Genomic DNA, 20,605 nt, shown 5'->3' on the forward strand with positions numbered 1-20,605 from the left:
TGTCAGCACTGGCCCAGGGGAATCCAATATGGACACTAACCCCAGGGACAGTCAATGCACTTTGCTCAAGCACTTTGAGTTGCATCATGGCCCCGTTTGTTGTACATTTCTGTCCACACATTTTAGTACAGTTTATAAGTGTACATGCATATATTCATAGGGATATTTAGATTAGATTATAGTTGTATAGCAGGGCCATGATCTAATGGAATACTTGTGTTTGACTACAGATGCACATATTTCCTTGTAGGAGGTGGTAACATATTTGTCCATGAGCATAACTGACATATTGCTTGATCAATAACAGGATTGTTTTTGCTGAGCTTTTGTTTTGAACAAATAATGTTTTTTTTTTTCTGCTCACGCCTTAGGGATAGAGGGAGAAGAGAAGACGGAAAAGGAGGGAAACATTAATACAAATGCAGAACAAACGGATAAATCAATATCATTGGTGGTGTTTGCTTTGGCTCACTCAGATGTTCAATCAATAGTCACCATGGAAGGAAAGGAAAAAGGAGTTCATCAAGACTAACAGTAGCAGTCCAGTTAATTGAATCTGTTTTTAACAGAAGAGAATAGGAAAACCCACTGCTGAACTATCAGTAACAAGCAGCTATAGAATTTAATGTATAGAGTATTTTGTAGTGCGTACACAGTGCATAAGTCTTCACACAGGGAGCTTTGTCATACATTTGATGTAAAGGCATCAAACTGCAGACACGAACATGATGTTACAGGTAAATTCCATGACAAAGTGAATGATTGGACCAAGAGTTTTGGCGGGTTTCAAGACGGCATTATGGTGCCATACAGTTACACCGTAAGATGTAGCGACATAAAAAAAATAAGAGCCACACAAGGTGCCGTGCAGGAAACTGGGTTAGTTACGGTTGATTATACAATTTATTATTATCCCACTGGGCACAGACGTCATTTCAATGTCTAGTTTTGATTTACATTTGATTGAGTTGTCAAATAACTTTAATTCAATGTGAAATCAACAACAAAAAATTCACCATGTCATTGGATTTAGGTTAAACATTGGATGAAAAGAATACAAAATTCCCTTACATTGATGACTTTTTGCAAATCCAATCTGTTTTCCACGTTGATTCAACGCCATCACATTAATTGTTATTGTGGAAATGACGTGGTAACAATGTTGATTCAGCCAGATTTTCCCAGTGGGATGTAATGCTGTGCATTATTCATGTTACACCTTTAAAATTAAAAGGCATCCTAGACCTCTACTGTCACTGAGGAAATGTCATATAATGAAGCGATGAACACCACTTCAGAAACATCATACATTTAGAGGTGATTGCCACGTGTAGGGCAGCTTTTGAGGCCTGATTTGGAGAGGCAGGATTTGTTGAGCGAGGAGAGACATCAATGTTTGATGAGAGATTTGTTTCCAACATGCTTTTCACATCACCTAGTTTCTCGTCGCTCCAGTGAGCTCGTCTGCTCCCTTGGTATCCGATCCACTGAAAGTGTGGAAGTCGGCCACTGGTTTTATAACCACATTCATCATTGTCCTTTCCTCCTGTCGAAGTATACTCTTCTCTGCCCACTTTTAGGAGGAGCTGGTGGTTCCTCTTGTCAATGCGTACATTTGAGACGAGGCCACGGGCATGTCCCCATTCTATTGAAGGACTTCCTTTCCTCGTCTAATTTCCTTCATCTCCACTAATGTGAATGGAAGTGATTTGTTGTAAAAATATTGTAAATCATCCTTTCCTCGATTTAAAATCCTAAAAGGATCAGTGCTAATGAAGGAAAGGGAAGTTAAGGAAGTAATCTTACATGCTGTCCAGACTGGACACGTCGCGTGTGCATCGCGTTGCAAAATAAATGTACACATACATGTTATTCAATCATTGGACCCACACTGCTCGCATGTACCAACGAGCGTCTGCTTAGCCAGGCGCTAAAATAGAACTTGTGGACTTTTGACACACGACGCCTGCAAGTCCTTCCTCTTCCATCTCCTCATTGGTTTTAGGAGCATATACCCACGTGGGTGATTGAAAGATGAACTGAGGTCCACACTGTGGTAATATACCTAAAAGTATATTAAAGTCATATACAGTCCAAAGAAGAAGAAGAAGCCTGATGGAAGGAGGAGGGATGACTAGAAACCAATTCAGTTTAAAGTTTTATCTGTGGATTAATTGTAGGAGTAGAGGACCTTTCAGGTAAAATAACAACCCAATGTTAAGATCCCAGGACAAATTAGGTAGCAACAGCAAGCTATCTAGCTAAATTGCCATAAATGTTTAATGCTTTTCGACCTGCGTGTCCTGATCATGTCTGGTGTGGGGGGTGATAGTGCACGCAGACTCACATGCGCATGCGGTCTGGTCAGCATGGTCAGCATAGTAGGAAAAACATTAATCCTCAGGGAGTTTCCTGTAAGTCCTTACACTCTCGTGGACATCTCTTTCCTGGAACCCTTTTCCCAGAGGAGTTGTACGTTCCACAGACCCTGGAAGAGATAGCTGTGTCTCCATGCAGACAGCCCTGGAGGAAGAGGGGGAGGGGGGAAGAGCGTAAAGACCAGAGTTCAATGGCAATGGCTCTGACAGGCCTGAGAGTGCAGCACACAGATAACACTTTTCTCTTCCTCTCTCTTTCTTTCTTTTTGTCTCTCTCTCACTATCTCATTCTGTCTTCTTCTTTTTCCCTCTCGCTCTCTCTGTCTCTCTCTCTGTTTCTTTCTCTGTTGGAGCAGAACCAGAGACATCCCGCGTGGGACAACCCAAAGTGGATCTGTTGTTGCTCCTACAATGCAAAGAGTGAAGTGAATCCCAGAACCACGACAAGACAGCTCTTCTCTCACAAGACACACCGAGATAGGAGACAGAGGGATGTGTCTGCGGCTGGAGCTCTGACTACCATCGTCCTGACTGACACCTCATTTATTCTGCCTATTAAGGGGAGGTGGCTCGTGGGGAACAGGGAGCGAGAGCCGCTCTGATATGGATCCAATGTGACATGGCTGCCTCATTCCTCACTCTGCAGTGTTGTTAGAGGCTGCCAGTCCCCCAGCTTTGTGAACCGCCCAGAGATGATCTTGAAATGAAGGGGAATTAAGTCAATCAAAAGTTACCGCTGTGTTCTAGTTGGACGGAGTTCCTTATTCAAAAAATTCGCTCTGCCCTTCTTTTGTTGTGGTTGCTAAGCTCCTTTAAACTGGGTCAAATAGTGGGCTAAATTAAGCAAATTTATTGGGACGTCAAGTTTGCAAAGGCAGGGTAGTCAAAATGTTAAAACGCTTGCTATCTAGAGTGAAATGTACTTCACGGCCCAGTTACAATTATGATAAGGCTCTGTGGCACATTTTATAACTCCCAGTCAGTTAGAGCCAATTATATGCATGTCCAATGACTGATTTGATACACAAAACCAACAAGTTAATATTGATGTATGATGGAATCCACCAACCCTATAGCAACAACACTTCACTAACATTTTTGCATGATTACTTTGCAAATCATTGTCTCAAGAGAATGCACTTATCACATTGTCCAATCAGCCAGACCATTTTAATCAGGAAATCCAAACCACATGCACACCTGGGAGAATCCATGCTAAGTAACGAGAGCTTGATTTGATTTACAAAACAAATCACATCCACACCAGTCACAAACATTAATTCATATGTTGGCTAATAGTATGGAGAGAAAGTTACCCTTCAGAAGAGTGACATTCAAGACAAGTAATAAAGAAAGACTACAAAAATTCAAAACACGAATATAAACAAATACAGTACAACATGCCTGAAAAAAGAGAGAGGATGTAGTGAAATGACATGGGAGGCTTATCGTAATGTAGTTCCTTTGTGGATGAAAATGGGAAGTCTCAATATTGCCATTATATTGGAAAACTCAACCCGGAGATGAAGCATACAGACTGTCTCCTACCACCAAGTAACTGTTACCAATTAGAGAGAAACTTATCACTGGGCAAAGACTAGTTCAATCAACTTTGTTTCCATGTCATTTCAACCCAAAATATCTATGTGATGAAGTAATCAACGTAAGGGCATTTAGTATTTTTTTCACCCAACTTGACGCACACACAGCTGTAGAACTACCCACTGTAGAGCTAAACAGCTGCTATGATACATCCACACACACACACACACACTGGACTACACACACAGGGCAGGCTCTCTCTCTTGCTCTCGTAGGAGGGAGAAGAGGTCCGACTGCAGTCCCAATCGCTCACTCGGGGATCCCACCTTGCAGCTGATGAAATCCGGAAGTCCCCGGCGTCTACGTCCCCGAGAGGATCCAAGCTTACCTGAGTCCCTTCAAGAGCCTCCGGAGACTGCCGATTCACCTCTTCCCGAGCCGATGCAGCTCGGCAGGGCTAGAATGTCTAGCCGAACGTGTATGCAGACTTGAGAACAAGAGTTGTCTGTACTGCAGTTCTGCCGGTTTTTGTGTCTACCTGTCCCTTCAAGAGAGCTAGCTCAGTTGTTGGAGTGAGTACACTGGTGGGTCTGAAAGATAATTGTTATTCTCTCCTGTTAGTGTAATTTAATTATGCCAATGTGCTTTCATCAATTGAAAGCCCTTAATCTATTTTATGAGAATTTGTAAGATTTCTTGTTTGCATAAAATAGACGCGGACCAGTCTTTCAATAATAGGTAATATAATTTATTCTCGGAGCGCGCTCCCACTTAATCACGTGCAGCAGTTTATATACAGATCATGACGTCATTTCACTGCTTTAACAGAATCCCCTCCTCTCGACCGGGACAAAGTAAGGTGAAAAGTTCATTCTAACTTACTAACACACTCCCAGATAACTTTTGACCCCTCAACATTATCGATCACCACTGAACTGACAGTTTTAATTAACAGAAAACCTAGGAATGCACTCACTGCCTTATCTAAAAACCCCAGAGCTAAGTTTCAGTAGGGTCAACCATAGGCTAATGACCTTATGTGTTTACACAGTCCCCAACCCATTTGTTTCTGCATAGTTGGAATGGTGTTCATTAACTTTTTATTATTCCTTGTCCGTGTCACACAATCCCTTCTTATTAACTCATATTGTCAATCACTTATAAAACAGAGTATAAGTTTACTTAGTTACAATTCTATTTAAAATGATTTGTTCAGTCATATTAATCATAATTTCCTAACATCTCCTTACTCGCCCCCCTCTCCATGCCACCATGCTGTGGGGCGACCAGTCCAAGTCTCTCCAGGTACTCATCGACTCAGGGGCCGATGTGAGTCTCATGGACGTTAACCTGGCGTCCGAGCTGGGCATCCCCACTCCACCCCTCTCCATTCCCATGGGTGTTAGAGCGCTGGACGGGCGCTCTATAGGCCGATGTGTTGGGGAACCACAGTGAGTGTTGGGGAACCACAGTGAAACTATCCAATTCCTGCTGGTTGAGTCTCTGCAGGTTCCCGCGGTATTGGGATTCTCTTGGCTCCATCGTCACAATCCCTCCATTGCCTGGGCTACTGGTGCCATCGTGGGCTGGAGCCCGTCCTGCCACACTCATTGCCTGAAGTCAGCTCTGCCTGCCCTGGGACATCTTCCTGGGCTTGGAAATTGCCCCGGACCTCTCCGCCAGCTCCACAGAGTACCAGGACCTCCGGGAGGGGTTCAGTAGGCCTGGGCCACTTCGCTTCCGCAGCACCGACCGGTATCCAAGAAGGTTAAGCCTGAGGTGCTGGCACGTAGCTATAGGGCCGCGGCTACATCCCCGGAAGCCGAGACCTGTCCCCCCCGCTCCAAGATCATTAGCCCCTCTGCTGTTCATCCTCTGTTGCCCCGTACCCTCTGTATTTTTCCTACCATTAGTCAAAACCATGTCTGACTGCCCCTTGTCTTCTGTTTCTAGGCCCATCCCTCCCCCGTGTCATCAATGGCCAGCCAGCGTACAAAGTGAGACCTCCTGAGGGTTCAACCACAGGGCAGGGGTTTCCAGTATCTGGTTGACTGGGAGGGTTATGGGACAAAGGAGAGGTGCTTGGTTCCCGCTAAAGACATCTTGGACCTGGCCCTCATCGCCGACTTTCACCATCTGCATCCCAGTCTCCCAGGTATCCGTCCAGGTGGAATGCCAGGTGGGGTCCCTAGAGGTGGTGGTGGGGGGTGGGGGGGGTACTGTCACGCCCTGATCTGTTTCATCTGCCCTTGTGCTTGTCTCCAACCCCCTCCAGGTGTCGCCCATCTTCCAAATGATCCCCTGTGTATTTATACCTGTTTTCTCTGTCTGTTTGTTGCCAGTTCGTCTTGTTTGATCAAGCTTACCAGCGTTTTTGCTGTCAGCTCCTATCCTTTTCCTTTCGTTCTCATCCTCCTTGTTTTTGACCTTTGCCTGTCCTGACCCTGTACCCACCCACCTGACCTGTCTGCCTGTCCCTGAGCCTGCTTGCCATCCTGTACCTTTGCTCCACCTCAGGATTACTGTACTCTGCCTGTCCCTGGCCCTGAGTCTGCCTGCAGTCCTGTACCGTTGCCTTACCCTGGATTATCGACCCCTGCCTGCCTTGACCTGTCTTTGCCTGCCCCTGTTTCTACAATAAACATTGTTACTTTGACAGTCTGCATCTGGGTCTTACCTTGATTCCTGATGGAGCAGAATACTACAGGTGTAGATCTTACAGTAAAATGCTTACTTACAAGCCCTTAACCAACAATGCAGTTATAAGAAAATACAAAAAAAAGATAAGAGATAAGAACAAAACATAATTAAAGAGCAGCAGTAAATAACAATAGCGGGGCTATATACAGGGGGTACCGTGTCGAGGTAATTGAAGTAACATGTACATGTAGTACATATTAAAGCAACTATGCATAGATAATAACCTAGAGTAGCAGCAGGATAGAAGGGGGGCAGTGCAAATAGTCTGGGTAGCCATTTGATTAGGAGTCTAATGGCTTCGGGGTAGAAGCTGTTTAGAAGCCTCTATGACCTAGACTTGGCGCTCCGGTACCGCTGGCTGGAGACTTTGATAATTTTTAGGGCTTTCCCCTGACACCGCCTGGTATAGAGGTCCTGGATGACAGGAAGCTTGGCCCGTTGATGTACTGGGCCGTACGCACTACCCTCTGTAATGCCTTGCGGTCCAAGGCCGAGCAGTTGCCATACCAGGCAGTGATGCAACCCGTCAGAAGGCTCTCGATGGTGCAGCTTTAAAACATTTTGAGGATCTGAGGACCCATGCCAAATCCTGAAGGGGAATAGGTTTTGTCATGCCCTCTTCACGACTGTCTTGGCGTGCTTGGACCATGTTAGTTTGTTGGTGTTGTGGACACCACGGAACTTGAAGCTCTCAACCTACTCTACTACAGCCCCGTCGATGGCATGCTCGGTCCTCCTTTTCCTGTAGTCCACAATCATCTCCATTGAGGGAGAGGTTGTTGTCCTTGCACCACTCGGTCTGTTCTCTGACCTCCTCCCTATAGGCTGTCTCATCGTTGTTGGTGATCAGACCTACACTGTTGTGTCATCAACTAACTTAATGATGGTGTTGGAGTCGTGCCTGGCCGTGCAGTCATGAGTGAACAGGGAATACAGGAGGGGACTGAGCACGCAACCCTGAAGTTTGAGAAATTGAGAATCAGCGTGACGAATGTGTTGTTACCTACCCTTACCACCTGGGGGCGGCCTGTCAGCAAGTTCAGGATCCAGTTGCAGAGGGAGGTTTGAGGGTGGTGTTGAACACTATGGTGTTGAACGCTGAGCTGTAGTCAATGAATAGTATTCTCACATACACTACTGTTCAAAGGTTTGGGGTCACTTAGAAATGTCCTTGTTTTTTAAAGAAAAGCTACTTTTTTGTCCATTAAAATAACATCAAATTGATCATAAATACAGTGTCGACATTGTTAATGTTGTAAATGACTACTGTAGCTGGAAACGGCAGATTTTTTAATGGAATATCTACATAGGCGTACAGAGGCCCATTATCAGCAACCATCACTCCTGTGTTCCAATGGCACGTTGTGTTAGCTAATCCAAGTTTATAATTTTAAGATACCAATTGATCATTGGAAAACTCTTTTGCAATTATGTTAGCACAGCTGAAAACTGTTGTTCTGATTAAAGAAGCAATAAAACTTCTTTAGACTATCTGGAGTATCTGGAGCATCAGCATTTGTGGGTTCAATTACAGGTTAAAAATGGCCACAACTTTCTTATTAAACTTGTCAGTCTATTCTTGTTCTAAGAAATTAAGGTTATTCCATGCGAGAAATTGCCAAGAAACTGAAGATCTTGTACAACGCTGTGTACTACTCCCTTCACAGAACAGCGCAAACTGGCTCTAACCAGAATAGAAAGAGGAGTGGGAGGCCCCGGTGCACAACTGAGCAACAGGACAAGTACATTAGAGAGTCTAGTTTGAGAAACTGTCCTCAACTGGCAGCTTCATTAAATAGTACCTGCAAAACACCAGTCTCAACGTCAACAATGATGAGGCGACTCTGGGATGCTGGCCTTCTGTAGTTTAGCATCTGCTTCATCTAGTCACTAGTGCTACCTCCTTAAATTTTTGCTTGTAAGCAGGAATCAGGAGGATGGAGTTATGGTCAGACTTACCAAATGGAGGGTGAGGGAGAGCTTTGTACGCGTCTCTGTGTGTGGATTAAATGTGGTATAGAATGTTTTTTCCTCTGGTTGCACATTTAACGTGCTAGTAATTAGAAATTAGGTCAAACTGATTTAAGTTTCTCTGTATTAAAGTCCCAGGCCACTAGGAGCTCCACCACTGGATGAACGTTTTCCTGTTTGCTCATAGTGGAATACAGCTAATTGAGTGCCAGCCTCTGTCTGTGGTGGTATGTAGACAGCTATGAAAAATAAAAAAATATCTACCTATCTACCTAAAATAACTCTCTAGGTAGATAGTGTGGTCTACAGCTTATCATGAGATACTCTACCTCAAGCAGGCAAAACCTTGAGACTTCCTTAGATATCGTGCACCAGCTATTGTTTAGAAATATGCATCGGCCCCCGCCCCATGTCTTACAAGAGGCTGCTGTTCTGTCCTGCTAATAGTGTATAGCCCTCCAGTTGTATGTTCTTAATGTCGTCGTTCAGACACTACTCTGTGAAATATTAGATATTACAGCTTTTAATGTCCTGTTGGTAGGATATACGTGCTTTCAGTTTGTCCCATTTATTTTCCAGCGATTGAACGTTAGCGAGCAGGATGGAAGGCAAGGGCAGATTTGCCACTTGTCCTGATCCTCACAAGGCACCCTGATCTCTTTCCGTGAAACCATTTCCTTTTCCAGCGAATCACAGAGATCTGGGCCTGGTCGGGTGTCTGTAGTAGTATATCCCTCCTGTCTGACTCATTGAAGAAGAACTCAGCAACATCATGTACAAAACAAGTTACGAACAACGCGAAAAAACAAACAAAATAGTATGGTTGGTTGAGAGTGGATAAAAAGGCAGCCTCCCCCTCCGGCGTCATGTTAAATGAACAGGGAGTTTATGGGAGTTCATCAAAATTGGATTTGTTTTCGATTTCTTTGTGGGTCTGTGTAATCTGAGGGAAATATGTGTCTCTATGGTCATCCATTTAGCAGGAGGTTAGGAAGTGCAGCTCAGTCTCCACCTAATTTTGTGGGCAGTGTGCACATAGCCTGTCTTCTCTTGAAAGCCAGGTCTGCCTTCGGCGGCCTTTCTCAATAGCAAAGCTATGCTTACTGAGTCTGTACATAGTCAAACATTTCTTTAATTTTGGGTCAATTGGTCAGGTATTCTGACACTGTGTACTCTCTGTTATGAGGCCAAATAGCATTCTAGTTTTCTCTGGGTTTTTAAAAATTCTTTCCAATGTGTCAAGTAATTATCTTTTTGTTTTCTCATGATTTGTTTGGGTCTAATTGTGTTGCTGTCTTGGGGCTCTGTGGGGTCTGTTTGGGTTTGTGAACAGAGCCCCAAGGACCAGTGTAACGCTCTGTGCTAAGTCAGGCGCAGGAAGCAGAGAGTACAGGGTAGTGCTTTTAATTGCACACACGGCGAACACAAGCCACCCCACGAAACACAGGGTGCACACAAAACAAATGCCCCAAACACGGGGACGCATACAGTCCTGAGAAAAGCCCACGAACGAAAACACGTCAACCTCAAAGGTGCACAGTAGCAACACAAAACAATCCCGCACAAAGAGCAGGCGGGCCTACTGGCTAACATAGCCCGACTAATCAGCCTACACACAAAACAGGTGAAACCAATAAACAGAAAGGGGAAAAGGGATCAGTGGCAGCTAGTAGGCCGGTGACGACGACCGCCGAGCGCCACCCGAAAAGGAAGGGGAGCCACCTTCGGTAGGAGTCGTGACAACCAGCTTGCTTGGGTGGCTCTTCTCCAGGTTCATTTCTCTGTAGGTGATGTGTTTGTTATGGAAGGTTTAAGGAATCGCTTCCTTTAAGGTGGTTATAGAATTTATCAGCTATTTTCTGGATTTTTTCTGGATTTTTATAATTAGCGGGTATCAGCCTAATTCTGCTCTGGGTGTTTTACGTTGTACATTGAGGATATTTTTGAATAATTCTGCATGCATAGTCTCAATTTGGTGTTTATCCCATTTAGTGAATTCTTGGTTGGTGAGTGGACCCCAGGCCTCACAACCATAAAGGGCAATGGGTTCTATAACTGATTCCAGTATTTTTAGCCAGATCCTAATTGGTATATCAAATTTTATGTTCCTTTTGATAGCATAGAAGGCCCTTCTTGCCTTGTCTCTCAGATCGTTTACTGCTTTGTGGAAGTTACCTATAGCGCTGATGTTTTGTCAGAGGAATGTATAGTTTTTTTGTGTGCTCTAGGGCAACAGTGACTAGATGTAATTTTTATTCATGGTCCTGGCAACTAAACCTTTTTTGGAAAACCATAATTTTTGGCTTACTGAGATTGACTGTCAGTGTCCAGAACTGACATAATCTATGCAGAAGATCTAGATGCTGCTGTAGGTCCTCCTTAGTTGGGGACAGAAGCACCAGATCATCAGCATACAGTAGACATTTGACTTCAGATTCTAGTAGGATGAGGCCGGGTGCTGCAGACTGTTATATTGCCCTCGCCAATTCGTTGATACAGTGCCTTGCGAAAGTATTCGGCCCCCTTGAACTTTGCGACCTTTTGCCACATTTCAGGCTTCAAACATAAAGATATAACTGTATTTTTTTGTGAAGAATCAACAACAAGTGGGACACAATCATGAAGTGGAACGACATTTATTGGATATTTCAAACTTTTTTAACAAATCAAAAACGGACAAATTGGGCGTGCAAAATTATTCAGCCCCCTTAAGTTAATACTTTGTAGCGCCACCTTTTGCTGCGATTACAGCTGTAAGTCGCTTGGGGTATGTCTCTATCAGTTTTGCACATCGAGAGACTGACATTTTTTCCCATTCCTCCTTGCAAAACAGCTCGAGCTCAGTGAGGTTGGATGGAGAGCATTTGTGAACAGCAGTTTTCAGTTCTTTCCACAGATTCTCGATTGGATTCAGGTCTGCACTTTGACTTGGCCATTCTAACACCTGGATATGTTTATTTTTGAACCATTCCATTGTAGATTTTGCTTTATGTTTTGGATCATTGTCTTGTTGGAAGACAAATCTCCGTCCCAGTCTCAGGTCTTTTGCAGACTCCATCAGGTTTTCTTCCAGAATAGTCCTGTATTTGGCTCCATCCATCTTCCCATCCATTTTAACCATCTTCCCTGTCCCTGCTGAAGAAAAGCAGGCCCAAACCATGATGCTGCCACCACCATGCTTGACAGTGGGGATGGTGTGTTCAGGGTGATGAGCTGTGTTGCTTTTACGCCAAACATAACATTTTGCATTGTTGCCAAAAAGTTCAATTTTGGTTTCATCTGACCAGAGCACCTTCTTCCACATGTTTGGTGTGTCTCCCAGGTGGCTTGTGGCAAACTTTAAACAACATTTCTTATGGATATCTTTAAGAAATGGCTTTCTTCTTGCCACTCTTCCATAAAGGCCAGATTTGTGCAATATACGACTGATTGTTGTCCTATGGACAGAGTCTCCCACCTCAGCTGTAGATCTCTGCAGTTCATCCAGAGTGATCATGGGCCTCTTGGCTGCATCTCTGATCAGTCTTCTCCTTGTATGAGCTGAAAGTTTAGAGGGACGGCCAGGTCTTGGTAGATTTGCAGTGGTCTGATACTCCTTCCATTTCAATATTATCGCTTGCACAGTGCTCCTTGGGATGTTTAAAGCTTGGGAAATCTTTTTGTATCCAAATCCGGCTTTAAACTTCTTCACAACAGTATCTCGGACCTGCCTGGTGTGTTCCTTGTTCTTCATGATGCTCTCTGCGCTTTTAACGGACCTCTGAGACTATCACAGTGCAGGTGCATTTATACGGAGACTTGATTACACACAGGTGGATTGTATTTATCATCATTAGTCATTTAGGTCAACATTGGATCATTCAGAGATCCTCACTGAACTTCTGGAGAGAGTTTTGCTGCACTGAAAGTAAAGGGGCTGAATAATTTTGCACGCCCAATTTTTAAGTTTTTGATTTGTTAAAAAAGTTTGAAATATCCAATAAATGTCGTTCCACTTGATGATTGTGTCCCACTTGTTGTTGATTCTTCACAAAAAAATACAGTTTTATATCTTTATGTTTGAAGCCTGAAATGTGGCAAAAGGTCGCAAAGTTCAAGGGGGCCGAATACTTTTGCAAGGCACTGTATATATGTTGAGGAGGGTGGGGCTTAAACTGCATCCCTGTCTCACCCCCTGGCCCTGTGGAAAGAAATGTATATGTATATATCTGTCTCTCTTTCTCTCCCTCTCTCTCTCTGCCCAAGAGCACAATACAGAGCTCTTATTACATGTTCCTTTGTCAGAAGTCACATTCATTAGAATAGATGTTAACTCAGCAAGTTCACAACTTCTCCCATACTCGTGATTCATCCCTTTACAATCCGAAGTCACTCCCATATTATTTGGTAGCCTAGAGTTTAAGAGAAATGGGCCAGTAACTCACGAGCTGACTAGATTAAAAATCTGTTGATGTGCCCTAGAGCAAGGCACTTAACCCTAATTGCTCCTGTAATTCACTCTGGATAAGAACGTCTGCTAAATGACTCAAATGTAAACAATTTGTTGCGTCCCAAATGGTACCCTATTCCTAATGTAGTGCACTACTTTTGACCAGAGCCCTATGGGAAATAGGGTGCCATCTGGGATGCAGCTATAGTCTCTCCGTGGAACTGCACTACCTACAGTGTGGTAAACACCTGACACCTCCACTGATGACTTTCATTGGTGTGACGTTCAATTTAAGTCTTTTCCAGGCATGTTTCATCCTTTGAGCGCTGAAGCATGCTCAATTTGTCATCAAGAGGGTTAGAGAGTCTCTTTCAAGCATTGCAATGTTCCATTATGTTTTTTAGTGAAGTAGGGTGGAATGGATGCAGAACTGTAAAAGAAAAGTCGAAAAATTTTAAAACGGTATGTGCCGAAGCTGAATGCAAACAATGGCACAACATGCAGTGGCACTCGGAATGTATTCCATTGAAGTGATAAGCACAATGTGGCTTCATATAGGCAACTTCTAAATACCAACAGCCAGCAGATTAACTGTCTATAGGCCTGTGAAGTGCAAACATGCTATTTGCTTTACAGGTTAGTTGGTGCCTGAGGTGGTTCTGTTTCTAAGGCTGGTTCATGCGATCAGTGATTTGAGAAGTGCTACAGTTAGGTGTGTTTTTTTACTATTTAAGTGTTAAAAAGCTTTCTGAGAGTTCATGGTTTGTGTTCAAATTACTTCCCCCTTTCATCCTCTCTGTGTAATTTCAATTTGGTGGGTTTCTTGCTCGCATGGTGCACAAACACACAATTTATGTATTTATTCACTTCCTCCACAGCTTGTTCAAAGAATTTCAAGCATCACCCTTTCTGACGAGTGAAGCTGAGGTTTTTAATTATTAATTGTGGCATATCTAAAGGATATTTTTTTAATCACTTTTATGTTTCCAATCCTGCACTCTACTCCGAGTAGAGCCTGAAATATTAGTTTATGTAGTTATATTTGAGTGATCGAATGACACCAAAGCTGTGACATCATACACTGCTCAAAAAAATAAAGGGAACACTTAAACAACACAATGTAACTCCAAGTCAATCACACTTCTGTGAAATCAAACTGTCCACTTAGGAAGCAACACTGATTGACAATATATTTCACATGCTGTTGTGCAAATGGAATAGACAACAGGTGGAAATTATAGGCAATTAGCAAGACACCCCCAATAAAGGAGTGGTTCTGCAGGTGATAACCACAGACCACTTTTCTGTTCCTATGCTTCCTGGCTGATGTTTTGGTCACTTTTGAATGCTGGCGGTGCTTTCACTCTAGTGGTAGCATGAGACGGAGTCTACAACCCACACAAGTGGCTCAGGTAGTGCAGCTCATCCATGATGGCACATCAATGCGAGCTGTGGCAAAAAGGTTTGCTGTGTCTGTCGGCGTAGTGTCCATAGCATGGAGGCGCTACCAGGAGACAGGCCAGTACATCAGGAGACGTGGAGGATGCCGTAGGAGGGCAACAACCCAGCAGCAGGACCGCTACCTCTACCTTTGTGCAAGGAGGAGCAGGAGGAGCACTGCAAGAGCACTGTAAAATGACCTCCAGCAGGCCACAAATGTGCATGTGTCTGCTCAAACGGTCAGAAACAGACTCCATGAGGGTGGTATGAGGGCCCGACGTCCACAGGTGGGCGTTGGGCTTACAGCCCAACACCATGCAGGACGTTTGGCATTTGCCAGAGAACACCAAGATTGGCAAATTCACCACTGGCGCCCTGTGCTCTTCACAGATGAAAGCAGGTTCACACTGCGCACATGTGACAGACGTGACAGTCTGGAGACGCCGTGGAGAACGTTCTGCTGCCTGCAACATCCTCCAGCATGACCGGTTTGGCGGTGGGTCAGTCATGGTGTGGGGTGGCATCTCTTTGCGGGGCCGCACAGCCCTCCATGTGCTCGCCAGAGGTAGCCTGACTGCCATTAGGTACCGAGATGAGATCCTCAGACCCCTTGTGAGACCATATGCTGGTGCGGTTGGCCCTGGGTTCCTCCTAATGCAAGACAATGCTAGACCTCATGTGGCTGGAGTGTGTCAGCAGTTCCTGCAGGAGGAAGGTATTGATGCTATGGACTGGCCCGCCCGTTCCCCAGACCTGAATCCAATTGAGCACATCTGGGACATAATGTCTCGCTCCATCCACCAACGCCACATTGCACCACAAACTGTCCAGGAGTTGGCGGATGCTTTAGTCCAGGTCTGGGAGGAGATCCCTCAGGAGACCATCCGCCACCTCATCAGGAGCATGCCCAGGCATTGTAGGGAGGTCATACAGGCACGTGGAGGCCACACACACACTACTGAGCCTCATTTTGACTTGTTTTAAGGACATTACATCAAAGTTGGATCAGCCTGTAGTGTGGTTTTCCACTTTAATTTTGAGTGTGACTCCAAATCCAGACCTCCATGGGTTGATACATTTGATTTCCATTGATAATTTTTGTGTGATTTTGTTGTCAGCACATTCAACTATGTAAAGCAAAAAGTATTTAATAAGAATATTTCATTAATTCAGATCTAGGATGTGTTATTTTAGTGTTCCCTTTATTTTTTTGAGCAGTGTATTTGGGCGTAATGGTTGCTGATCCGTTATCACAGGTACTCTTTCCGTAATAAAGCCGTATTGACATGGGAGAAAATCAGTCTCTCGCTACCATACAAACCTCGACAGGATGAAATTTGCTTTGATTGGTTTGTGTGTGACTTGTGTGTGATGTTTGTTTTACACAAGATCTGGCAAGCTCCGTTACTAGCCTTGTTTGTGAAATACCTTTCATTGACAAATTAGAATATGAAAGGTAGAACATAGTTGACCAAGTCATGGGAAGTTGATGCTCTAGTATAGTTCACCCAGGTAACACAGATGTTTGTAATAACGTTCCTGATTTGTTATTCTTTTGGTCATTTGACATTATAACTTTCCCAGAATGTCCTGGGAAGCAACATGTGTTAGCTGGGCAGTGTTTTTCCATTCTGGTTCTGGAGAGCCAAAAGGTACTAACACACCTACAGTCAGGTCCATAATTATTGGCACCTTTGATAAAGAGCAAAAAAGACTGTATAAAATAAACAACACAAATGCTGATCTATGTTGTATGCTCAAAAGATTTTGGAAATTATATTAATTTATACTAATATAATTGCTCAGAGAAAGGGATTTTGTTTAACAAGTAATACAAAAATGTGAAAAAAGATTACAGTATTGGCACCCCTGCACCCTCCGATTGCAAGAATAATGACACTGAGTCTGTTTCTAAATAGTTTTATGAGATTGGAAAACACGTTGGAGACCATTCCTCTGTACAGAATGTTTCCAGATCATTGATATCCTTTGTCTGCTCTTAATGACTACCCTCTTCAAATTAAACCACGTTTAAAATGGGGTTCAAGTCCGGAGACTAATTTTGCGGTCAATTTACAATTTCTTTGTGGATTTTGATGAGTTATTGGGGTTAATGTCTTGTTGGAAGATCCACTTGCGGCCAACTGTCAACCCCCTGGCAGAGGTTTTTGGCTTAAATGTCCTGGTACTTGGTAAAGTTTGTGATGCCATTGACCTTATCAAGCGCCAAAGGACCAGTGGAAGCAAAATAGCTCCATAACATCAAAGATGCACCACCATATTTTACCATAGATATGAGGTACTTTTCTGCATATGCTTCTGTTTTTCGACGCAAAACTGGTGTGTGTGGCCAAAGAGCTCTATTTTTATGTCATCTGACCATAGCACCGCCTGGAGTTTGATAAATGGCATTGGCATTTGGATTGGAAGCGGTGCTATATGTACTGTAAACATTTATGTACACCCCCTCATATAATTTACTCAAAAATATTTTTTACCACCGTCAATAACAATAACTGTAGCAAACCTGTGTTTATAAGCGTGGATATCGACTTTACCACTTCAGCATGGTTTTGTAGCACAGTCATTGCCACACAGGGCTAATTGGCCAGAAGGTTGAGGGTTCGCCGACCACCACTGACGAGCTCACTCTCCCTGCCTGTCTCATTACACTACTATCAGAGCCGACTGGCGACAATGATCAGCTAGGGGGAAATCAAATGTTCAACATTTTGATGCTATATTTATAATTGTATAAAATATATGCAACAGATTTTCCACCAACACAATTCTATGCCAATGCACAACACACAACCAATAAGCAACGTATAACTGCATACCGAATACTGACTTTGAGCACTTATCATCATGGTTTGCATTTTCAACACCACGATCAAGTGAACTATGACAATCTCGAAAACCTTTTTATTTTTTATTTTATTTTTTACTTCAGCTTTTAGTAAATACTTTCTTAACATTTTTTTCTTAAAACTGCGTTGTTGGTTAAGGGCTTGTAAGTAATTTCACTGTAAGGTCTACACCTGTTGTATTCGGCGCATGTGACAAATAACATTTGATTTGATTTGATTATGATTTGGTTTGACAATCTCCGAATGTCATTAAACTTTTGGCAATTGCGTCATTTGGATGCTGGAATTATATTAGAGTGGACGAACATGCACAGGTAGCCTACAGGAGACTTTTGAAGTAGCCTAATCCAGCAGGGTCTTGCCCATTAGGGCATAAGGGGCGGCAAGATTTCATATAATAAATTGTAACAGCACAAAGTAAATGGACCGTCTGTTCAGTCACAGAACTTCTAGGTCTGCTCTAGTCTCCTCCTTCCAATGAGTCGCTCACGCCAGACAGCTTACTTCCGCACATGACTAGATCTGCTTTGTCGGGTAAAGATGGCACTAAAACAAAAAGCTAATTGTAAATAACTTGTAAATAAACAATCATAACAGTCATAGGAGCCTGGGACCTGATAAACTGGTCAACTACATCCAACAAGAGTCAAAGCACAGAAATAATTTATAAACTCATATCTAACTAACTCTGAAATATTAAGATATTTCAGAATGAACATTAACTGGCTAGCGCATCAGGCTTTGTGACATTATTCTAGCTAGCTATCTCCTGATAGATCATGTGTTTTCACTTATTGCATCTGCGTGCTTGTTGTGTACTCCCTGGTGCACTTGTTTGTTCGTGAGCTGGCTGCTTGTTCTAAATAGTATAATCTAATCTGTTCTAAACAGTGGCGGCATGTGCAGCAGTGGTCACTTGGTTTTTGACATTCAAAGGTGAAATAGGTGTTTATGCTGTTATTAAAATGCACACACCGCTTTATATATCTTCTCAAAGAAACTACCGGTAGTTTGAAAACATGACATCATATTTCTGTCATGAGGCTCTGTTGACAATCAGCGTCCATGTTTATTCCACACAAAAGTTTATTCATTTTAAAAGTTAAATTATAAATATTTAGGCTATATTGAAGCGATACGTTCTTGGTCGAGGAATAGCTGCTCAGATCGGAAAGGAGGCAGAACATGTGTTAAACTTTCCTGAATAACTGGGCATGCTGGGAGCATAGGCCTATGTGGCCATAGGACAACTTAAGAGAATGATGATCGGCAACAGACATCAATATCAGAAGTAAAAATACAGCCAGACTGGCCTGCTACTGTGCCCTTCTATAATCTGTCAACGGTAGACCCACAACTGATCCAAATGGAATGAAACATTCAAATAACAGGAATGGTTAAAAAAAAACTACATGATTATGTTATAAAACTGTACATGCATCGAATAAGGTTTCTCAGTACTCTCTCATCTGTGTCTGTGAGACTGAGTTGGGGCTCTGGGATTTGACGCTAGCAATTGATATATGATGGGTTGGTGATAGAACCTACAGCCTGCATTCCATTGAATGATTTGTGTCTGAAATGCTGGCCTCTCTGCCATGGCCAGGTGAACCCTCCCTCCAGTTTCTCTCTCACATGCAGATGAACACTGGACTTGTTGCATTAGTATCTGTGTGTTAAGGAGTGCGAAACTGAGAAGATAGCCCTGCATAAACAAGCAGTAAATAACCTGGAGAAACCTGACGCAATGTAAATATTGCTGTCTGTTGCTTGATTGCACAATGTACCTTTGTATAATTCCACACATTTGTTGTTTGTCATGAACATTCAGGAGGATATACTTTGCAAAAAAGAGCTGTAACCCAAACCTGCTCATTGGGCTCTCAGTTTCCACCACACAAGGCTTTTGCACCATTATTCAAATGACATTTTCACTGCACTTTACAGCCTAGAGTAGAATTATACTCATTATACTTTGCCTGTGCTTAGCGCCATTCCGTTTCTTTGTTATCCTGAAAATGATTACAAGCATACCCATAACATGATGCAGCCACCACTATGCTTGAAAATATGGAGAGTGATACTCAGTAATGTGTTGTATTGGATTTGCCTCAAACTAAATACTTTGTATTCAGAACAAAAGGTGAATTGCTTTGCCACATTTTTTGCAGTATTATTTAGTGCTTTGTTGCATAAAGGGATGTTCATTTTGGAATATTTGTATTCTGTACAGGCTTCCTTCTTTTCACTCTGTCAATTAGCTTAGTATTGTGTAGTAACTACAATATTGTTGATCCATCCTCAGTTTTCTCCAATCACAGCCATTAAACTTTGTAACCATTTAAAAGTTAGCATTGGCCTCATGGTGACATCCATGAGCGGTTTCCTTCTTCTCCGGCAACGGAGTTAGGACGGACACCTGTATCTTTGTAGTGACTGGGTGTATCGATACACCATCCAAAATATAATTAATAACATCACCATGCTCAAAGGGATATTAAATTATTTTTACCCATCTACCAATAGCTACCCTTCTTTGGTCTTTGTGGTTGAATCGGTGTTTGAAATTCACTGCTCGGCTGAGGGACCTTACAGATAATTTTACGTGTGGGGTACAGAGATGAGGTGGTCATTAAAAAATTGTGTTAAACACTATTATTGCACACAGAGTGAGTCCATTAAACTAATTATGGGAAAGCTCATTTTTACTCCTGAACTTATTTAGCCTTGCCATAACAACGGAGTTGAATACTTATTGACTCAAGAAATTTCAGCTTTTAATTTTTTATCGATTTGTTGAAAGAAAACATAATTCCACTTACAAAATATGGGGTAGGCCATTGAACTTTTTTTTAAATCAATTTTAAATTCACGCTGTAAACCAACAAATGTAGAAAAGGTCAAGGGGTGTGAATACTTTCTGTAGGATACATTTATTGTCCTTAAACAAAATCAATAGGGGAGCTTTTTGAGCTGCGTGTCTTCAGTGTTCTTTCATGCCTTTTGTAACCAAACAAACAGACTTGCTAGTTTAGCTAACCAAACCATGAGTCTTAGCTTGCTATTATGAAAATTGAATTCAACAATGCCAATAATGTTTTCAAAAGCACCTCAAACATAGAACATGTAAGAATGAACTAAATCTGATGAATTCTAGTGTGCTGATATACTGTGCATTATAGGGAAATAATGCACACTCTAGAATGCCCTTCAAGCCAATCAGAAACGAGTATTCAACAATGACATTGTATAAGAGGTAATACAGTGAATCAGAG

At 42.8% G+C, this 20,605-nt stretch overlaps 1 protein-coding gene across 1 annotated transcript in view; it reads right to left on the bottom strand.

The window, feature by feature from the left end:
* Positions 1–6,036: 6,036 nt before the first annotated feature.
* Positions 6,037–20,605, bottom strand: part of LOC109869734 (transmembrane protein 26-like) — a 30,223-nt gene continuing 15,654 nt past the window's right edge. The window contains exon 4 of the mRNA XM_031804354.1: positions 6,037–6,108. Coding sequence (XP_031660214.1) covers positions 6,037–6,108 — 72 coding nt within the window. The remainder of the gene's footprint in view (positions 6,109–20,605) is intronic.

Source organism: Oncorhynchus kisutch, linkage group LG24 (assembly GCF_002021735.2).
Source record: "Oncorhynchus kisutch isolate 150728-3 linkage group LG24, Okis_V2, whole genome shotgun sequence".
NCBI lineage: Eukaryota > Metazoa > Chordata > Actinopteri > Salmoniformes > Salmonidae > Oncorhynchus > Oncorhynchus kisutch.